Source organism: Sus scrofa, chromosome 9, assembly GCF_000003025.6.
Source record: "Sus scrofa isolate TJ Tabasco breed Duroc chromosome 9, Sscrofa11.1, whole genome shotgun sequence".
In the NCBI taxonomy this organism is placed as follows: Eukaryota; Metazoa; Chordata; class Mammalia; order Artiodactyla; family Suidae; genus Sus; species Sus scrofa.
Window position 1 is genome coordinate 99,702,616 of NC_010451.4, and position 23,536 is coordinate 99,726,151.

A 23,536-nucleotide genomic window follows, 5' to 3' on the forward strand; every position below is an offset into this window, starting at 1 on the left:
TACTTTATCTGGCAGGAGCTAGGGGAGAAAAAGGAAATCATGGGTGTATGAACATATGTTATTTTCACTTCACAAGAGGCATACTCTTTATTTTCAGGCTTTATATATACATTTTAGAACTTGAAATGCTAATTGTATTGGTGAAAGTTTAAGCAAGTTGAGTTTCCAGTGTAGAAAGTTATTTCAAGAAAATTTGAAACGAGAAAGCCATGAACGCTCATGATTCATTGAGCTTCCCATCTTTAGAGAAACCTTTAGTCATATTACTAGAATGAGTAATTTTTATTTGCTATGCTCAGTCTCAGTTAAAAGAAAAGAAAAACACAGTAAGATGTACTTTTCTTCTTGCTGGACTATGAGGTGATGTGTTGTTATCTTTTTCTTCTGTGGTTAGGTCATTGTGTGGGTGCATGATAATGCTGGTGATATAGCAGAGATGGAAATAGTCCCTTTAGATTTATCTATGTAAGAGAATCTGTACATAACGGTATACCTTCAAGTGGGGCTGATTCTTGGTAGCTGTATGCTAGTGCAACCAGTTGTCACAAACAAAGGTTGAGAACAGGAGCTTCTAAGGGTAAGATATAGGTAGGTCTTTCCATAGGTTGGTGCCTGTGCTTTACCGGTTGTTAAATAAGTTTCTTGCCTACCTTAGAACACCCTAGTGAGGCCCCCGTGTGCATGTGCGCACACAAACACACACCCACACACCCCCTTGGTTTGGAAACTTACTTTTTGCCTTTATATGTGTCAATTATGGCAACTTTACTTATGTCATCCTTCCCATTGAAAACTTTATACACTCCATCTGAAGTATTGTTGTACTGAAAAGGTACATGCAAGAAAAAATTACTTCTAGAACAATTCATATTTTCTGAGTTATACAGTATATATCAGTTTCTCATTTCTCAATCACTGTTCATAATTATTTTATAGGATTTGAAATATACATAATGTTTTAAAATTATTGGTCTTTAACATTTTAAAAAGATGGAATATAAAAGGCACAAAGAAATAAGTGGTAAATGCTGAGACAGAGAAAGAAAACTAGTATCAGAAGCTGACATGCTCTAACTCCAACGCTTTTGTCATCACTAAGCCAGAAAGGCCATTTTGATCACTACTCCTATTTTACTGAGGTGAGGAAATAGTGACCAAAATCTAAGAGAACAAGGATATATTTCTAGAGGTATTCCCCATAGTGTGATCTTCAATAAGTGGATACTAAAGGTTCGGGGTACAAAATTAAAAACAGACTCAGCCCAAGGAAAGAGTTATGAATATTTCATTAAAATATAGTAACTGAATCTCTGATCCCTTAAGGTATTCTGCATTCATATTTAATTGATAATAACCAGGCAATCCTAACAACCATCAAAAATTAAAATAACAACAATGAACTGGAGAATCTAACCAATATATAGTGGCAAGTGAAATCATAGCCAAAATTTCAATGCAAATGTCAGCTTGTCCTATTTATAATTCAAAACAGTAAGTTATAACTAAGTACATCTCCAAGTTCACATTTTCCTTAATGTCTGAACTTCCATTCCGTGACATTTGTAGATTACCTGAAGTTCTTATCAAATAAGTCTATGAAAATATGACATTGCTGATGTATCAATCTGGTGTGCAGTTCAGGCTAATTCTCAATTTTACATTAAAACAAATTTGTAAGAGATCTAGAGAAGGAAGCTTGATATGAATAGAATTAACAGAAATAAAAATATGGCGTTTATCTGACTGTTTATAGATAGGAAATCAAAACTGAAATCAGTGTTCAAAGCCTTACCAGCTTACAACCTACTTTTAGACAACTGTATATTTATTAAAGAGTGGAAGCTTGGTTAAATGTCAGCTAAGCTTAAAATTTAATTGTTAAATTCAAAAATGTAAATTTTCCCAGGTAGAAAAGCTAAATCCATGTGAGATAGAGACTTTTAACAAAATTAGAATATGTAGTCCCAGATCAGAAATGAGGCTAACACACTAAATTATAGGATTATGAATTTCCAATGCCATTCTGTTTACCCAATTAAAGTCTAACTATATTGACATTCATGTAAGTTACTCACAGGATAAAACACACCAACTGTGGTAGGAATAGGGTATGGAACCAGGTTCAAGAATGGATCCGGATAGCCCCACAATAGTTCTTTCAAAGTTCTCTTTTGAAACATAGAAGATTTTGACTTTTTGATAAGTGTATTGAGTACTCCTTGAATAAATGTATTTGAATAGAGATGGGGTACAGCCTATAAAAAACAATCATTGTTTAAGACACCAATTGCAATATCAGATTTTTAAACAAATAAATGGATAAATATTAGAATTAAGTTTAATAAAACAAGTTTTAACTACAACTTGAAAATTACTGCCAACTCTTGTCAGGACTAAAAATGTGATGTTTCTTAATCTGTGACAGATTACATTACTCTGCCTCAGTGTGAGCCATAGGGAGGAGTCTTTCAAAGTTACATCCGACTTCTTCATGACAGTAGTGTAAGTGGTCTTCTAATGCAGTTGGTAATGATATGATCTTGTCTTTCTAAGTGACTGTCATTCAAAGTAATGCCATAAGAACACATTTTTATAAAAATGACAAAATAAAGAATATCTAATGATAGTTCTAATTATTGGATTACTTGCAGTGGATTCTAGAGTATTTAAAAAACAAATAATATTGCTGTTTGTCTACTTACTGCCACAGCCAGATTGAGAACAGTGAAGGTGTCGTTCTCTGTTCCAACTGATAGTGAGGGTTCAAAGATGGCACCATTGGGCTGTAGGAAAGAGACTGTGTGGGTCTCAGGGTCCTGGGTTATATTTTCCTTGGCTAGATAACGAACTCTGAAAAACAGAAATATATAAAACTCAAAATAATTGTTTCAAGTGAACATGAAGTCTCAAATACCATCCATTCATGCATCAAATAATTTGTTGAGTATGTTTCGTATGTTAGAAATTATGTTCAACAAGTAGGTTAAAATGATAAATAAGCCAATGCTGTGACTCTAGCTAATTAGAGAAGGAGGTTTAAGCGTTGCTTTAAGGAGTCAGAGGAAGTAGAGTTGCAGGAATAAAAACCACTGACATAAGCAAGATCTCAAACATAAAAGAGTTTGCATCCTATACTCAAATGTTAAGTTTTATCCTGAGTGTCAGGAGGAGAGGGTAGAGAAGGAAGTGTAAGGCATTTTTTTTAGTATTAGAACAACTGTTCAAAGTGCACAGCGTTTCCTGCACTAACTTTTCAATAATTTCCAGTATTTTAATGAGATTAAAGATAACTAACAGATTATAATTTTCACTTTGCAAATCAATTCCCCTCCATTGTTCCCCACATGTATTGAATATTTATTAGTTCTAAGCTTCTACCTCTAAAATTTCTAGGCAAAGTACCAACTATTTTTTAGGAATGTAGGAAAAGGTGATTATTATGGAAAAAATATTTTTCTAAGCACAAGATATTTACTGAAATGATATAAATTATACATTATTCATTGCTCTATCCTATATCTCAACATCTATTATGAAAGGTTATAGTAGTGGCCTGTTGTTACCTAGTATAAAAACTAAAAAAAAATGGGACTGAAATGTAAAAACAAAACAAAAAAATACCACACTTGATTTCAGTTAGATATAATAAAAATATAAATTCCTGTAGGATAAATATGAGTGTTTTTCATCCCCATGCACAGTGTCTGATATATGGTAAGTTCTCAATAAATATTTTCTAATGAATAAATTGTTTAAAAAGAAAGTTCACAAATAGAAATATATTTTATTTCTAATATAGTTTCTTCAAAAGTTTCTTATTTGTTTTTATTGGAGTACTATAAACATAACAAAGAATATAAAAATCTGAAACAGCACCCTGCACAGTCTATTACTAGTCAATTACTATTTTCTCTTAGATGATTGTATTTTTAAATTGTACCACATATTATTAACATTTAAAATGAAAATAGTTTAGTCTTCAGAAACATTTATATATAATCATTGAAATAATAGCAAAATAATTCTGACCCACATATCTTTGTTGTACTTAAAACATTTTACCAGTAGATGGCACTCATGAAGAGAGAAATCCTTCAAACTATGGCCTGTTTAGAATACACTTTTAAAAAGAATGTAATCACTCAAGAAAATTAGAATATGTATGGGTTTTAGAAAATGTAAACTAATAAGGTCAAAGAGAGGAATTTACCTCAGATTTAGGCCAGGACTGCTTTCTAAGTAATCCTGCCAAAATAAAGTAACTTAAAAAAAAAAAAAAAAAAAAAAACGATTTATGGTAAATCTGAGAATGCACCAGAGACTTACTCGGTCTCCAGAGAGATGGTGTGGGTTGGAATATGTATAATTAGGACCTCAATCCAGGCAATTTCATGCTTTGACCCCTGTCATGCCCTATCAATCAAAGTTCCATCAAGGTCACTTTAACAGTCAAAAGCCAAACAAGCCAGTGGTTCTCTTTGAGGAAGGACATCCTCCTCCACTTCCAGTTTCAACTGATTTCAGAGTACAATTCATGGGGAGGCTGGTTCACCTCAACACATGGAAGACTCAAACTATTAACTTTTTCTGAAAATTCGTTTTCCCATTATTTAAGGCATCTGAGCAGACACTAGGACTCCTTTTGGAGGTATCATGAGACAAGATGACTCGTGGTTGATCATAAAATCCTTTAACTCTGTTAGATAAAGAGTTTATTGTTGATATACTTTAGCTGCAAATCCAACTTCTCTTCTCCGACCCTCCCCTCTTTGCTTTTCCAAATAAATCAGTTATATCTATCCCACACCCTTTGAATCCCTTAGAGACATGGGTTAAAGCCTCTAAGAATAAAATTTATATTAGCTGTCACCTCTCCGAGCAGGACTAGGATAGGACTCAATATCATGTGTATGTTTTCTCACACCCCAATTAACACACTTAAAAGTAAAAACATAACCCTGTCTAGACAAACAATCATAATACCCCCAATCTGTGATGAATTCTCAAATTCTAACAACTGTTCTCTCTTCTTACATCTATTAGCTCAATTAGTCATGATTTCTAAAACAATTATGCTTTGATTCTTATTAGGTCATGTGTGAATTCTAGATTTTCCTAGGTACGTATCATAGCTACATATTTTTGGAGTTTAGATATTCATATATGCTTTTGATAATAACATAAGAACTATAAGCCCATGAAAAAATAAAAGTATTTTCAAAGGTAAGACTTTTTTCTGTAACAAGGACAATCAACTTTTATTTGACAGAGTTGTGAATAGGCACAGACATGTGCCTTGATAGTTACGAGGACAGAATATGTACCAAGGCCTCTGCAACTGATTGATCATGTTACTAGGCAGCAGGCATTACCCTCATAAGTACTGTTATTTCATTACATTTGATTTTAAGTTGTCAATCTAGGAACACATTAATGCATGGAGAGGAAATAAAATACATAATTGAAAATTAAAACAAATGGGAAAGTAAAAATATGAATTGTAAGAAATCAATACAAATAGGAAATTTTGTGATATGATTGATCGGTGTTTACCTAGTTAGAATTATTATTGAGGAAAAATCAGCATTTGTATAACAAATGATACAATAGGACTTTATTCTCACATAGATAATATAAATATAGTTCTAAACTTGGATAAAGTTAGGGTTTTTAGCATCTCAAGTTTCTCTTTTCCTGCTTGCTAGTTAGAAAAGACACATACTCTGTATTTTAGATAGGAGAAAGTCTATTATAAAATCTAGAGTTATCAGTTTCTAGGTTTGTGTGAACATATACTAATCATTTCATATGCTCTGGTATCAGTTTTTATATTTTTTAATTTACAAAATGAATGTTCTGGTTAATTATTTCCTTCTAGTTCTAATAACCTAAAATTCTATTTAAAAAGTACGTTAAACTATTAAGGCATATGAGATAAAGATGTAGCTTATTTAGTCCCAGTAATGAGGAAAAGATAAGAATAAAACTACTGAATAAATAAAAACACCCATACAACCTGGGCTTCTCTCCAAACTAATACAAATTAGTTTGAAGAGAAACCCTTAGCAGGTATTATAGCTATTAAAATCAGTTTCTTCCTGGGATTCTCAAAATTATGTATTGAAATCAACCATTATATTTGTAAAACTTATCACCAGGGTCTAATCCCAGGTTGTCTTGAATCATTAGGTCTAAGATGGGGCCTGAGAATTTGCATTTCTCAGGTGATGCTGATAGTACTGTTCCAGGAGCTGTACTTTGAAAACCACTCATATAACCAACACATTCAATTTTAGTCTTTTTAAAATACTCTCTGGTTTTTAAATTTTGATAGTTTTTTTCCATTTTGAATGCATATTTTTGAGTTGTTGACAATATATGCTGTAAGTGTACGGCACCTGTAAATTCTTAAATCTAAGGAAGTTAATTAATGCTGGCAAATTCATAATAAAAATCTGCATTTCTTATCATCATTAAATCCTTAGGTTAGGATTTTAGGTAGGCAGAAAAAATTTCAATGTATATTAGTGGCAAGAAATTAGTAAGTACATTTCAGTACAATGGCATTTGTTAAATGAAAACTTTTCAGAAATATTTATGGTCAAAGAAAGAGTGCCACCCATCCATGGCGACTTGCTTACCTGTACGTGTAAGGACCTCTTTGCTTAACTTTAATTACGCTGCTATTAATTGCTACTTCCTCTGGATTCTGCACATCAAAGATCCAAAACTGTCTGTAAACTTCCGTGCCTGTTTTAACCCAATTTTTAAAAGCAATTGTACCTTCTTCAAGGACAGCTTCCTATGAAAAAGAAAACAATTTTTTTTTTTGTAATAAATATGGGCACTTGCGGGAGATAAAACCTTTAGTTAATCAATGAAAGGACCAAGCTAAAGGACCTTTTAAATAAACACCTTTGCAAACTGCCACATACTCACAACAAAAATGTTTTCAACAAATCATAGCAATCTCTTTCAGTTAACCTCTTACAGAAAGAATCAGTGTGTAATGCTGCACACATGTCTGCTGATTTTAAGGCCAACCATTGGCAAACTTTAGAGTGACTCTAAGGCAATATTGTGACAGTTTCTAACATGATTTATTAAGCAACTTTTATTAAAAGTTTCCCCAAAAATTCTTATCAGGTCAACCATTAACTCTTCTTCTGCCCTCAGTGAGTTGGACTAAGGAGGCAGAAAAGAAAAAAAATGAGATAAAAACCTAGTGGTTTTCAATGCCTCTTCTATTTCTTTAGCAGTTAGTCACTTTAAGGGAAGAAGATCACTAGCACTTGTTACCTTAAGAAAAACACACATTTGATGTCTCCCCTTGCAAACCCTGCTCAATGTGGCTTTCCCAACTCTTAATACATTTGCAGCAGCCTAACAGTATGTTTCCAAAAATGAGAATAGTCTAAGACATTAATATTAGGTTACTATTTTTTAGATAAAAGGATAAAATAAGTAAGTTGTACTATTATTCTTCTGCAAAATCCATTAAAAGTCCTTGATGCCTCTTGTGATGAATATAGGGAAATAAAAAAATACCAATGACAGAATCAGGAAACCCTACATGAGAAATTGACTCTTGTGCTTCCGGGCTATGGGACTGCACAGAAAGTCACCAAACTCCTTGGGGTCAATTTTGTTTCCGTAAAGTGAGGGAGTTATCATAGCTGATCTCCTAGTTTCCTTTGAAGGCTTTCACCCTCTGAGCTGTAAGTCTATGAAACCATAGTAGCTAATGGAGACAAATGTGATTTTGAAGCAGGTGTTTCCGATTAAGTACCTTGAGGAATGCCCAGGTGTAAAGATCCAACATATGATAGTGACAGAGGAAGAAAAAGGAAAGCATTTCACAGAAAGTGGGCCTAACAAGACCCATGAATTCAGGAACAAACTGACCTGCTTGTTTCCTTCAACTGGGAGCAGCAATTCGTAGAATCAGGAAAGGACACTGAGTGTTAAGCACACTTTCTAGGAAAGCATGCTGAGGTCTGAGAAACCAGGTGGCTGGCTCAGGGGTAAGTTAGACAAGTAAAATCAAGACAAGAATCCTAGTCTTCCACCCTTAGGCTACTCCTCTTATACACTGGGCTTTTATTTTATTTTATTTTATTTTATTTTATTTTATTTATTTATTTATTTATTTTCTGTCACCTCTGCACTTACTTGGTAGAAGTCAAATTAAGTTTCATCTCTTCAGGATACTTTATTGCTTAATGCAGAGAATAAGGGAATTCTTTAGAGAAGAACAAGGCATCAACTAAAATGCCTTTACAAAATCCTGTGCTGTTGCAATCCTTTTACACTGATACAAGGAAGCAGCTAATGTGATGTGAGAACTTCTTAACGTTTTGCAAATAACTGGCCTTGAAAAACTTTTATTTGCTCTTCAAAAGTCTTATTTATGTAGCAAGGTCAAAATTAAGACAAAATTGCATGTAAAGTAATATGGCTATTCTTGTAAAAATTTTTACCCTAAAATGATAAGGATATTATAGTTGAAATATATATAGAAGCTGAAAACTATGTTAGTTTACCCATTACAAGAGACTTGAGGAGAAAACTCACAGGAATATACACACATATACATGGTTACTCTCATACTATAAGAATCTTAAGGACAAATACAATATCAATTATTTATCATGTGACTCTCAAGGCATATATTTTCAGTTCTTAATGAGTAGAACTCAAATGTTTATGGAATTGAAAAGGGACGGTGATAGAATATATGTGACAGAACAGAAAACTCCCTAACTCTAATGCTTGTGCATCTCATATAAACAGACCTTGTAAGCCTATCACGTGTTTCTTATAAAGGCCATGAATCACTTTGTCTTATTTGTCGATTCTGAGATTTTTTTTTTACTTTTATTCATTTATATTTATTTTGTATTTTTTTAATTTTAATTTTTTTCCCACTGTACAGTGTGGGGACAAAGTTACTCTTACATGTATACATTTTTTTTTCCCACCCTTTGTTCTGTTGCATTATAAGTATCTAGACATAGTTCTCGATGCTCCTCAGCAGGATATTTTGTCATTTTTAGGGCTACAACAGAATGGCATATGGAAGTTCCCAGGCTGGGGTTGAATCAGAGATGTAGTTTTTGGTCTACACCACCGCCATAGCAAGGCTAGGGATCCAACACATGTCCTCATGGATATTGGTCAGTTTTGTCACTGCTGATCCACGACAGGAAGTCCAATCTTTTTTTTTTTTTTATTTTAAATGGGAAAGTTGAAAAACTTTTGAGGAGTTCCCATTGTGGTGCAGCGGAAATGAATCCAACTAGGAACCATGAGGTTGCGGGTTTGATACCTGGCCTTGCTCAGTGGGTTAAGGATCTGGTGTTGCTGTGAGCTGTGGTGTAGACAGCAGACACGGCTCAGATCTGGTATGGCTATGGCTGTGGCATAGGCCAGGAGCTGTAGCTCGGATTAGACCCCTAGCCTGGGAACCCTCATATGCCGAGGGTACGGCCCTAAAAAGACAAAAAAAGAAAAAGAAAAGAAAAGAAACACTTTTGCAATGAAGGCACTAAACTCTCAGCTGGTAGAGTTAAGGCCATCTAATCCCATCCATTTTTTAAGGTCCTAGAGAATCAGATGTCTGATTTTATGTTGTATGGCAATTTAGCAGTAGATAGATAATGGATAATCAGGCCTTTTCTCTTGTAGTAGCAAAATCTTGTGTAGTTTCCATAACACCATGAATTGTTCATAGACAAACAGAAAAAGATTGAAGCATTTCCTCAGACGATAACACTTCCACGTGCACTAAAAAATTGTACAGGCCTTTTTGAGTACCAGGAATAAGTATATCAGGAGTTCCCGTCGTGGCACAGTGGTTAACAAATCCGACTAGGAAACATGAGGTTGCGGGTTCGATCCCTGCCCTTGCTCAGTGGGTTAACGATCCGGTGGTGCCATGAGCTGTGGTGTAAGTCACATACGTGGCTTGGATCCCGCATTGCTGTGGCTCTGGCATAGGCCAGTGGATACAACTCCGATTAGACCTCTAGCCTGGCAACCTCCATATGCCGTGGGAGCGGCCCAAGAAATGGCAAAAAGACCAAAAAAAAAAAAAAAAAAAAAAAAGAATATCATAAGTTCCTCTAATTTTAAAACCAAAGTATTTATGCCACTGTGAATTTAGGAGGCTTTGATTTTAAATTGACTTTGGACTGTCTGGCCTATTTTACAAAACTTTCACTAAATGTGAAGTACATATTTGATAATTATGTGTTCAGAAAAGGTAATATAATTTAAGATTCTCTCACTTGGCTGATACAAACAGCAGTGTTTATCCCTGCCTTTAATTATTCAGACTATCTACCCCTGGTAATGATTGGATTCCAGCCTGATGACTCTCACAGGACATGGTCTCCAGCTGTGCTAAAAGCATGGAAACTTTGCTACATTCATTTGAAAGCACATGTTTGGGGCAGTAATATCTTCTATGTAGTCACATGATCACTTGATTACTGCTGCTACAGAATGGTAGTACTTCATCAACATGATGGGCAACTTCACTTTAACTATTAAAATGTCCTTGATATCCTCCTATGTGTGGACTATGAAGGGTACGTATATAGAAAATACATTGTCCCATGTCTCAAGAATCTTGCAGAGGCCCAAGGGACAGGATCATGTATAGCATATCTTAATCTCTGAGTAGATTTCCTCAACCTACTCCCAGCCTGACCAAGTACATTGTCTTCTTCACTCAGAACCTAGAATGCAGTGGTTAACAATGAAACTAGAGGCTGTGAGTTTGATCTCCAGTCTGGGTCTGGTCATGTTTTAACCATTTAAACTTGGGCAGGTTATGTAATTTCTTTGTACCTCAGTTTCCGTATCTATAATATGGGGATAATAAGAATAATATTATTAGGTTGAAATATATGACATTAGTATTTTTGAAAATCAAAGTGGAACATCATTTAGTTACATATTTATCTCTTAGGGGTGTTATAGGAATTACTAAATGTAAGCACTTAGAACAGTGTTAGCACATAGGAAGCGTTCAATAAATGTTGGTTATTATTAAAATACAAATTCTATCCACCCTTTAGAGAAAGACTCTAATCTCATTTATTTCCCAGATTTCTTTAACTACTTCTCTCCTAGGATAATTGTCTAAACCAGTCATGTGGCAATAACTCATGTAAAATCCTGACACTTTTTTCTGCTATTTCATCATTTTTATATTTATTCTCCATCCAGTGAAATCAAAAGTCCCCTAAAAATCAGAAACATACTGAAAATAGTCCTCTCCACTCACTACCACAATTTGTTATGCTTAGGATCAGTTACAAGCAGTTTTCCCATGTTCAAAAAATTTTCTCCTATATATGAGCATTATGCACATATATATGTGTGCATAATAGAAAGAGGATGAATTCGAGTATCAGTGCCAGTTGCCCTGACAGTCAAAAAGTGGTTTTAGTTTCAGGTTATCAAGTCATCAATTACCCCAGAATAAAATTTGGTGAAATAGATTAGATTTGTTTCTGAAACTCAGGAAATCAGCTTCCAAGAGTTTAAGAACCTAAAGTGGCAGATCTTTTATTTGGCATGAAAAGTAAATTATGTTAATATTAAGTTGGACTGGAGGAAGAAAATTACATATGCTGACCTGCCGGTTCTTAAGACGTTTTGAATAATTTTATTACGGGAATTAATACACAAGTATATGAGTGTTTAATTCATGTTATACTGCTATTTAAATTTATAATTTGATTTAGATAGTGTCATGTTCTCATAGATTGCCATTAAATTTAGAATACTACAATTTTTTAACAGCCTACACTTCAAGTGTTTCTTTTAGAGCTTTTTAGATACTGTAAGAATATATAAATTATTTTATCATTCTGTAAAATTCTAAGCATATATTTTAAAATTTACACGAATATAAATTAATTTTATTATCAAATATAGACTGTTAATTTGAAATTCTAGTAATTTTAATAAAATACATTTAATTTAATCAGAAAGCTTTTATTTTGCTATTAAAGGGTCACTTTTTCAAGAATGGGGAAAGGAAGTGTTGGCATGTTTGAACATTAGTCTTTTAATTGGAAAAAAAAATCTTCAAATCCCTTCTTGGCATTCTACATCTAATATCACAGGGAAATTAAATATCTATTTAAAATGGCCTGCATTATACCATATTCATGAAATATTTATCAAGTGATATTAACAGTGTTAAGAAGTAAATTATCCTTTGTAAATGGTGGCTGAACTTTGACCTGTTTCTGAAGTCCTTTGATAATTCTCCATTGCACATTTGTAGCAGTTCATGCCATTGACTTTTAGTCTGTCTAGCGAGATTATATAAGCCTGCTAGCTCTAACAAATCTACTACGAATCATAGTCTAAAGTACTGGAAAGAATGTTTTCAGCTATAATATTTAAAAGGCATAAAATCCCTAGAAAACACCCTTTGAAAATGATGAGGAAAAAATACATACATACACATACATATATATACATGTATATATATGTATCCATACAAATGTATATGAAGTAAAATGTATGGTATTTTAGTCCATTTCAAATGCTGGTATCAGGGCACCATCTTTTAGAACCAGGAGGTATCATAGAGTCTCGATTCTATTCTTTAAAAATTATATAACAGGGAGTTCTCGTCATCTCTCAGTGGTTAGCGAATCTGACTAAGAACCATGAAGTTGCAGGTTTGATCCCTGGCCTTGCTCAGTGGGTTAAGGATCCGGCGTTGCTATGAGCTACGGTGTAGGTCCCAGATATGGCTCGGATCCGGCGTTCCTGTGGCTCTGGCATAGGCTGGCGGCTACAGCTCTGATTCAACCCCTAGCATGGGAACCTCCATATGCCATGGGAGCAGCCCTAGAAAAGGCAAAAAGACAAAAAAATAAAATAAAATAAAATAAAAATTAGATAACAACACGAGATGATTTTCTGATCTTTTAAAATTAAGCACTTTAATTTTTTATGGTGTTTGAATACATGTAATAACTTTCTAATTTGCTATTAATCCATTAAATAAAGTGAGCAATCTACAATGAGTTTCAATAGTAAACAAATACTGACCCATGGTAGAACTTGTATACACTTGTAAATTAACAAAATTTATTTTAGCATAACCTAAATGCTCCTGAAGCAGAGATTTGACTTGGCTCTCTGTGTTTATACATAATTCAGAGATTTCACTTCTACTGTATGCAATATATATATGTACACACACACACACACACACACACACACACATCTATGCCAGTATCATTTAAAAAATAATTTTGTTAACTAAATGAAAAAGAAACACATTGATTTAATAAAAAAAAATCCCAGCATCTTTACATGATTGAAATGGCCAAAGTCAACAATGTCTATATGGAAATCTGAAAGCAAAATCAGGCTTAGTATTAAATGTACCCACAGCCACTGACCATTGAAGGAATTCTAATAATGTCTTAGTCTGTGGATATTCAGCTGGATTACAATGCAGTGCAAAGACTGCAGATAACCCTCATTTCAAAAACAAGAAGAGAAAGCATTCTACTTCATTCCTGCTTATTACCCTACTGAAATTATATTTTCAAAATCATTAGTGGCTATGTCCTAACCATTATTTCCTTAATTTTCATCTGCCTGAAATCATCTTATTCTCTTTTTCCTTGAGTTCTGCCTCTCACTAACTTCCAAAAAATTACCCTTGTTTTCATTTCATTATATAAAATCATTGCTCTCCTTTTCCTGTTTTTGTCTTCCTACCTACCTCTGAATGCACAAATCCTTTAGTATTTTCTCTGCTCTTTTATTCCTACCTTCAGACTCGCTAGAAAGCAAGTCTATTTGCTTTTATCTGTAATCTCCATAGTAATCATCAAATTTCTCTGAGCTCTGACCTTTGAAATACACACTTATGAAACCTCTCTCCTTTTCTCCTAAGATACAGATTCCTATCAATAACTCAGGTACACATCTTGCAGTTTGTTATTTTTATTCCTCTCTCTATATTCAGTCCCTTCAATTCTGCACCCCATCACCCTTCAATTCTGTGTGCTCCACCACACCAGGCCAGAGTGCCTTTTGTTATGTGCAAACTACAACAGGATTTTAAATTCTCCTTGAAAGTGGTTATGTCCTACAGAGCTTTTTCCTGGGTTTCCTGGTTTGGTCTCCTTACTTTCCAATACTTTGTGTTGTAGAATTACAGAGTACAAGACTGTGCACCTCATTCACTCTCTGCTTTCAGGTTGCCTAGGTTTGGAAACTGACTCTTCTTCCTTTTGGCCAGGTGAATTGGCAATTTGATTGACAGTCTTGTGACTGTAAAATGGGCAAAATAATAGAATTTTCTCATAGATGTTTGTAAAGATTAAATGATTAGTATATATGAATCTCTTAGCAACACTAAATAGATGCTTTATTATTTAGCATGTTAATGTAAGATATGGTATATTAGGATATTGTTATGTAGTATATTAGTACATAGTATATTTGGTATTAGTCTTTATTTTTTTTTATTTTTTTTTTTAAATTTTATTTTCCCACTGTACAGCAAGGGGGTCAGGTTATCCTTACTGGTATTAGTCTTTAAAAGTAGATTTTGTTATATCTGACACCTACCTGAGAACTTACACCATCTACTCTTGCCTATTATACCAATTAAATAATATTTAATTAAATATTATTCTGCCTGATGCCCAAAATTTCCTAAATCTAAACACATTTTTGTTTTACTAATCATCTCTCTTGTTAATATTATTTTTTTCTCACATTTTCTATATTTTTCCTTCCCTCTTCACAACATTTAGTTGCATTTCCACCCCATTTCTGTAGTATTTAAGAGTCCTTTGGCACTTTTATTGTAGCCCTCTTTAGACTTTCAAAATTCAACTTGTCTCACCTTCTTCGTGATGTTATTGAATACTCTGAGAAATTCTCTTTCTAAATGACATTTATGTTTCATATTCTACATTTTAGAATTCAATTCTAGAGTTTCACAAGTTTGTGTGTTTTTCAATATGCTTTTTCCCTAGTTAAACCTTGTGTTTGTTGATGAAAAATTTTATTTTATTCTCTCTTAGCCTCTACACAAAAGCAAGCTGGTGATGCCTCAAAACTCTTATTTCCTTAATATTAATCATAATGAACTTGGAGATAAATATTCAACAGTTAAAATAGATGCTAACTCTCCTGTGCAACCTAAAAGAGAGTCTATATGCACTAATATTGTTGCATAATGATGATCAATGTACAGCTACTTATCATAAATTATGCATCAGAAAAAATATCTTTGTCTAAAATCCTGTGCACTGGAAGATTATTGTACATCCCTATTCTGAAGATTTTTCCAAAAGATAAGTTATAGTCTGTCTGTTAGACCCTGTTTTATCTTCACAGAAGATACAGAACAGAAACACAGTTTATAGAGAAGAAAGGGTGTTGAACAATGCTGATTCCTCTTCACACTGTTAGACAACCCCCACCTTACAATCACCCATCTGTCTCTATTGAACTATATTAAAAATAATAAGCTAGCTGGGAATTCCAAGGAAGGAGATAATATTTAGGGCATAATGTATAGTATTAGTTTATATTCCTAGTAAGAAAAGATGTCAAACATGATCAGATGGATGAGACAGATAACAGTTTTGGCAAAAACAGAAATTGTGGAATGAATTGGTGGTCTAGCCCACCTTATGACTTAGTTCTTGTTGTTCTCCATTGTGTGCTGTGCTTACTAACATCTAGACCATTGGCATGTGAACCAGGCCAAGAGCTGAGGCCAGCACTCAGCTATGTTATTAATTGGCCAGCATTATGTTTTAAAAAATGAACATATATGTCTTTGGGCAGGATATACACTTTTAAGTTCACAGTAGTCCCAGACTTCACTTCATCTTATTCTTCATAGCAACACTTACTGTTTTTTAAGAACTTAAAACCTCTGAAGGCATTTGAACTTGCCATCCCTGGTTTAGGCCTTGAGCAAATCTGCTTCTCCTTATTCTAGTGTTCTATCAATTAAGTTTGGTGAATGTGAAGCTGAACTGGAAGGAACTGGGGTGAAAACTATATTCTAGTTTGTTGTGCAAAGTCTATATATTGTCACTTTTTTAAAGGTAAAACTAGAGTCAACTTGTAACATATATACCTAACATTTCTCAAAGTAGTTTCTAAGATTCAAATATAAAACTTCATCAATGGGAAATATTTATAAGGCAATCATACTATTGTGCATATTATAAAAAGCATTTTACCAGACAAAAAAATAGTTTGCCCATGTATCTGCATGAATATTAAACACAATTATATTTAAGTTTTATATATATATATGAAATGTGATTTTACTTTTATCAGTATTAACCAAAGTGCAACTTCTTTGAAAGCGGTACCCTGATACACTTACTTTTTTCTCATCCAATAGCATATCAATATACACTTTGAATACAATTAAAAGCAATTATTTCTACTAATTTGCATACCTACAATAGTTTTTTTAATAAGAACTTGGATATTAAATTTAAGATGACAGTGCATTCATACAGAATATACATCATACTTTGAACATTTCTCTATTATGAAGTTTCAGTGATTCATAACAACCCTTATGTTTGAGACACAAAAATGTGAATTACCATGAAATATGAAAGAGGCACACCAAGCCAAAAAAGGACAGAAAATAGAATGAGTCAGGGAGAGAGGACAAGATGGCGGAGGAGTAGGGGGACACGCTCGCCCTCTCCCACAAACACAACAAAAAAAGCACATCTACAGAAGAAATGACTCGCACAGAACAACAACCAATCGCTGGCAGAGGAACCTAATCTCCAATAACGGCAAGAAATTCGTGACATTATTGGGCAGAACGGGAGAAAAGAGGAGAGTGAGAGAAGGTGAATCCGAGCGGGACGGGCGCTCCCGAAAGGGAACTGCGGAGGGGAAAGGGATCCCGCACCCTGGAAAGTCACCTACCGGGCGAAAGATCAAACGAACCGGAGGAATCTCCAGATGCAGAGAAGAGTGTAGCAGTAAGTTGGAGTACGGAAAAACGATCAAGAACCCAACGGACCATCTGAACTACGGGCACAGTCACCAAAAATTGAGACGCCTGGGTGGGGGCTGGGCACCGAATCCTCGGCTCCAGAGGTTAGTCCCCGGGAAAGGGCCGGGGGACGCCTGGGTGGGGGCTGGGCACCGAGACCTCAGCTCTGAAGGTTGGTCCCCGAGAGGGGGCCGGGGACGCCTGGGTTGGGGCTGGGCACCGAGACCTCGCCTCCGAAGGTTAGTCCCCAAGAAAGGGCCGGGGGACGCCTGGGGGGGGGGCTGGGCACCGAGACCTCGGCTCCAGAGATTAGTCCCCGGGCTAGGGGGGCGGGGAAGAGCGGAAACTGCTTGGGAGGTCTCTAAACCATTTGACGGGGCAGAGACTGCCTGGGAGACTAGAAAACAAAGCTGTCGCAGAGGAAGGGAGCAATACTCTAGGGGCGGGGAAGTGGAAAGCCGCCTCAGAGGGAACCTGGGAGAAGAGCCTGGTCTGCGCCAGTGCTGGGGAGGGGAGAGAAGAAGGGGTGGGTCCCCATAGAATACCCCCCACGCCACAACAAGCTTACAGGCCCGCTAGCTAGCAGAAAGCTGTGCTTCCCAGTGCATTCCCTCCCCCCACCCCCACCACCCCCTACGCTCTCGCCGAACCTGGGGCTGCCTGCCATCCAGGAGGGCTGGCCTCAACAATTGCCTGAAGCCTACCACCGCAGGGGCTCTCCCTGCACAGGCCTGCTTGCCCTTTGGAGGGGCTACACTTCCACAGAGCAGCACCAAACACCACCAGCCCCCTAAAAAAGGCCTGCAGCCCAGAAAAGCTAGAACAAGCCTAGCCAGGCCGTGAATAGATCGACCTAATTCTCTGACGGTTTTTCTGAGACGGGCTCCCCCGGGGAGGAGCCTCTTGAGTCTCCAAGGGCCTTGCTACACGCCCAAAACCCTAGGGGGTGCTAAGACCTAGTGGACCAGCTGCATAGGACTGCCAGCTCCAGGCAGGACCCCCTGCAGCCCAGAAAAGCTGCAACAAGCCTGGCCGAATCGGGAAAAGATCTCAGACGGTCTTTCGGAGTCGGGCTGTCCTGGGGAGGAGCCTCTTGAGTCTCCAAGGGCCCTGCTACCCGCCCAAGACCCCAGGGGGTGCTGAGACCTAGTGGACCAGCTGCATAGGACTGCCAGCTCCAGGCAGGACCCCCTGCAGCCCAGAAAAGCTGCAACAAGCCTGGCCGAATCGGGAAAAGATCTCAGACGGTCTTTCTGAGTCGGGCTGTCCTGGGGAGGAGCCTCTTGAGCCTCCAAGGGCCCTGCTACCCGCCCAAGACCCCAGGGGGTGCTGAGACCTAGTGGACCAGCTGCATAGGACTGCCAGCTCCAGGCAGGACCCCCTGCAGCCCAGAAAAGCTGCAACAAGCCTGGCCGAATCGGGAAAAGATCTCAGACGGTCTTTCTGAGTCGGGCTGTCCTGGGGAGGAGCCTCTTGAGCCTCCAAGGGCCCTGCTACCCGCCCAAGACCCCAGGGGGTGCTGAGACCTAGTGGACCAGCTGCATAGGACTGCCAGCTCCAGGCAGGACCCCCTGCAGCCCAGAAAAGCTGCAACAAGCCTGGCCGAATCGGGAAAAGATCTCAGACGGTCTTTCTGAGTCGGGCTGTCCTGGGGAGGAGCCTCTTGAGCCTCCAAGGGCCCTGCTACCCGCCCAAGACCCCAGGGGGTGCTGAGACCTAGTGGACCAGCTGCATAGGACTGCCAGCTCCAGGCAGGACCCCCTGCAGCCCAGAAAAGCTGCAACAAGCCTGGCCGACTTGGGAAAAGATCCCAGACGGTCTTTCTGAGTCGGGCTGTCCTGGGGAGGAGCCTCTTGAGCCTCCAAGGGCCCTGCTACCCGCCCAAGACCCCAGGGGGTGCTGAGACCTAGTGGACCAGCTGCATAGGACTGCCAGCTCCAGGCAGGACCCCCTGCAGCCCAGAAAAGCTGCAACAAGCCTGGCCGACTTGGGAAAAGATCTCAGACGGTCTTTCTGAGTCGGGCTGTTCTGGGGAGGAGCCTCTTGAGTCTCCAAAGGCTCTGCTACCCGCCCAAGACCCCAAGGGGTGCTGAGACCTAGTGGACCAGCTGCATAGGACTGCCAGCTCCAGGCAGGACCCCCTGCAGCCCAGAAAAGCTGCAACAAGCCTGGCGGAATCGGGAAAAGATCTCAGACGGTCTTTCTGAGTCGGGCTGCCCTGGGGAGGAACCTCTTGAGTCTCCAAGGGCCCTGCTACCCACCCAAGACCCCAGGGGGTGCTGAGAACCAAGTGAAATCTGCTACCATCGTGGGGTGGACCTCCCAGTCCTGTCTGCCCTCAGGAAGCCCTCCTTTGCTTCAAAGAAACACTGTTAGTCCCATCAACACTCCAGAAAAGCCACACTGCCTCAAAAAAAGATTGACCAACAACGACAGCCCTCAGGAAATATTCCAGGGCAGTGACAAGGCAAACACTACCCGATAACAGAGAGTACAACTCCCTCAGGAGAAAGAAGACAACAAGCAAGATGAAGAAGCTGAGAAACCACCCCCAGTCAAACCAACAGGAGAACTCACCTAAAACAGTCAACAATGAAACTGATCTCTGCAGTCTGACAGACCTGGAGTTCAAAAGAGAAATAGTGAAAATACTGAAGGAATTAAGAGAAGATATGAACAGCAATGCAGATACCCTCAGAAAGGAGCTAGAAAATATAAGGAGGAGCCAAGAAAAACTAGAACATTCATTTGCAGAGATGCAAACTGAACTAGGGGCAGTAAAAACCAGAATGAATAATGCAGAAGAACGAATCAGTGATATGGAAGATAGAATAATGGAAATCACTCAATCTGGTCAACAGACAGAAAACCGAATCAAAAAACTGGAAAGCAATATAAGAGACCTATGGGATAATATAAAACGGGCCAATCTACGCATAATAGGAATTCCAGAAGGAGTAGAAAAAGATAAAGGAATGGAAAATATATTTGAAGAAATTATCGCTGGAAACTTCCCAAATCTAAAGGATACTGGATTCAAGATACAAGAAGCACAGAGGGCCCCAAACAAACTGAACCCAAACAGACCCACACCAAGACACATCATAATAAAAATGGCAAAAGTTAGTGATAAAGAGAGGATCCTAAAGGCAGCAAGAGAAAAACAGAATGTTACCTACAAGGGAACCCCCATAAGAATATCAGCTGATTTCTCTACAGAAACACTACAGGCCAGGAGGGAATGGCAAGAGATATTTAAAGTGCTCAAAGGAAAAAATATGCAACCTAGAATACTTTATCCAGCAAGAATATCATTTAAAATAGAAGGGGAAATAAAAATTTTTCCCAACAAACAAAAACTTAAAGAATACAGCAACACAAAACCCAGGTTAAAGGAAATATTGAAAGGGCTTCTCTAAACCAAAAAGAAAGGAAGGAAAGGGAAGAAAAAAGAAAAGAAAAAAAAAAAAAAAAGAAGAAGAAGAAGAAGAGGAAGAACTAGGACTGAGGAAGATACAATCAGAGAGCAGTCACTCAAATAAGCCAGCATACAGATTTAATCATGAACATGCTTCAAACAAAATAAAATTAAAAAGAAAAAAATAAAAGAGTCATCAAAACCATAAAATGTGGGCAAGGGATGTTAGGAGGTAAATAATCCTTTTTGTTTGTATGTATGTCTCTCTTCTTAATTTTAATATAATAATGAAGTGTTTGAACTTACAGGACCATCAGGCTAAAACACACAATTATGGGAAGGGGTTAGCATACTTAAAAAACAGGGCAACCACAAGCCAAAACCAAATATTGCATTTGCAAAAAATGAAAAAAAAAAAATACACTCAAGCAGATAATAACAGGAGACCATCCAACCAAAAAAAAAAAAAAAAAGAAGAATGGAGAACCATAGAATCAACTGGAACACGAGGATCAAATGGCAATAAATAATCATCTATCAATTATCACCTTAAATGTCAATGGACTGAATGCCCCAATCAAAAGACACAGAATGGCTGAGTGGATAAAACGGCAAAAACCTTCAATATGCTGCCTACAAGAAACTCACCTTAGGACAAAAGATACATATAGATTGAAAGTGAAAGGCTGGGGAAAAGTATTTCATGCCAATAGACATGACAGAAAAGCAGGAGTTGCAACGCTCATATCAGACAAAATAGACTTTAAAACAAAAGACATAAAGAAAGACAAAGAAGGACACTATTTAATGATTAAGGGATCCATCCAAGGAGAGGATGTTACTATCATCAACATATATGCCCCAAACATAGGAGCACCCAGATACATACAACAAATATTAACAGACATAAAGGGAGATATTGATGAGAATACAATCATAGTAGGAGACCTAAATACCCCCCTCACATCAATGGACAGATCCTCTAGACAGAAAACCAATAAAGCAACAGAGATCCTAAAGGAAACAATAGAAAAGTTAGACTTAATTGATATCTTCAGGACACTACATCCAAAAAAATCAGAATACACATTCTTCTCAAATGCTCATGGAACATTCTCAAGAATCGACCACATATTGGGACATAAAGCGAATCTCAATAAATTTAGGAGCATAGAAATTATCTCAAGTATCTTCTCTGACCACAATGCCATGAAATTAGAAATCAACCATGGGAAAAGGAAAGAGAAAAAACCTACTCCATGGAGACTAAACAACATGCTACTAAAAAACCAATGGGTCAATGAGGAAATCAAGAAGGAAATTAAAAACTATCTTGAAACAAATGATAATGAAGACATAACCTCTCAAAATCTATGGGATGCTGCGAAAGCAGTGCTCAGAGGGAAATTTATAGCAATCCAGGCCTTTCTCAAAAAAGAAGAAAGATCCCAAATTGACAACTTAACCCTCCACCTAAATGAATTAGAAAAAGAAGAACAAAGAAGTCCTAAAGTCAGCAGAAGGAAGGAAATTGTAAAGATCAAAGAAGAAATCAATAAAATAGAGACTCAAAAAACAATAGAGAAAATTAATAAAACCAAGAGCTGGTTCTTTGAAAAGGTGAACAAAATTGATAAACCCCTGGCCAGACTCACTAAAAAGAGGAGAGAAAGAACCCAAATCACCAAAATTATAAATGAAAAAGGAGAAATCACAACGGATACAGCAGAAATACAAAAAACCATAAGAGAATACTATGAACAACTATATGGCAATAAGTTTGACAATCTGGAAGAAATGGACAATTTTCTAGAATCTTACAGCCTGCCAAAACTGAATCAAGCAGAAACAGACCAACTGAACAGACCAATCACTAGAAATGAAATTGAAGAGGTCATAAAATCACTCCCTACAAATAAAAGCCCAGGACCAGATGGCTTCACAGGTGAATTCTATCAAACATATAAAGAGGAATTGGTGCCCATCCTCCTTAAACTCTTTCAAAAGGTTGAAGAAGAAGGAATACTCCCAAAGACATTCTATGAGGCCACCATCACCCTCATTCCAAAACCAGGCAGAGATACCACCAAAAAAGAAAACTATCGCCCAATATCATTGATGAATATAGATGCAAAAATTCTCAACAAAATCTTAGCCAACCGAATCCAACAACATACCAAAAAGATCATACACCATGACCAGGTTGGGTTCATCCCAGGTTCACAAGGATGGTTCAACATACGCAAATCAATCAACATCATACACCACATTAACAAAAAAAAAGTCAAAAATCATATGATCATCTCAATAGATGCAGAAAAAGCATTTGACAAAGTTCAACATCCATTCATGATCAAGACCCTCGCCAAAGTGGGTATAGAGGGAACATTCCTGAATATAATCAAAGCCATTTATGATAAACCCACAGCAAATATAATCCTCAATGGGGAAAAACTGAAAGCCTTCTCACTCAAATCTGGAACAAGACAGGGATGCCCACTCTCACCACTGCTCTTCAACATAGTTTTGGAAGTCTTAGCCACAGCAATTAGACAAACAAAAGAAATCAAAGGCATCCATATAGGAAGAGAAGAGATCAAACTGTCACTGTATGCAGATGACATGATTCTATACCTAGAAAACCCTAAGGACTCAAACCCAAAACTCCTTGAACTGATTAATAAATTCAGCAAAGTGGCAGGATATAAGATTAACATTCAGAAGTCAATTGCATTTCTGTATACCAGCAATGAAGCATTAGAAAAGGAATACAAAAATACGATACCTTTTAAAATTGTACCTCACAAAATCAAATACCTCGGAATACACCTAACCAAAGAGGTAAAGGACCTATATGCCGAGAACTATAAAACCTTAATCAAAGAAATCAAAGAAGATGTAAAAAAATGGAAAGATATTCCATGTTCCTGGATTGGAAAAATCAATATTGTGAAAATGGCCATCCTACCCAAAGCAATCTACAGATTCAATGCAATCCCTATCAAATTACCCATGACATTTTTCACAGAACTAGAACAAACAATCCAAACATTTATATGGAACAACAAAAGACC

At 37.2% G+C, this 23,536-nt stretch overlaps 1 protein-coding gene across 11 annotated transcripts in view; it reads right to left on the bottom strand.

Annotated features, from left to right (window-relative positions):
* The window catches only part of CD36 (CD36 molecule), a 96,549-nt gene that overhangs the window by 16,868 nt on the left and 56,145 nt on the right, over positions 1-23,536 (bottom strand). For 10 of the 11 annotated variants that reach the window (XM_021102274.1, XM_005667693.3, XM_005667692.3 and 7 more), the window contains 4 exons: positions 6,642-6,802; positions 2,703-2,850; positions 2,076-2,255; positions 733-824 (listed from right to left, as the gene is read on the bottom strand). In XM_021102274.1, the coding sequence (XP_020957933.1) occupies positions 733-824; positions 2,076-2,255; positions 2,703-2,850; positions 6,642-6,802 (581 nt within the window). The remainder of the gene's footprint in view (positions 1-732; positions 825-2,075; positions 2,256-2,702; positions 2,851-6,641; positions 6,803-23,536) is intronic. The other variant, XM_021102279.1, reaches the window with a different exon arrangement.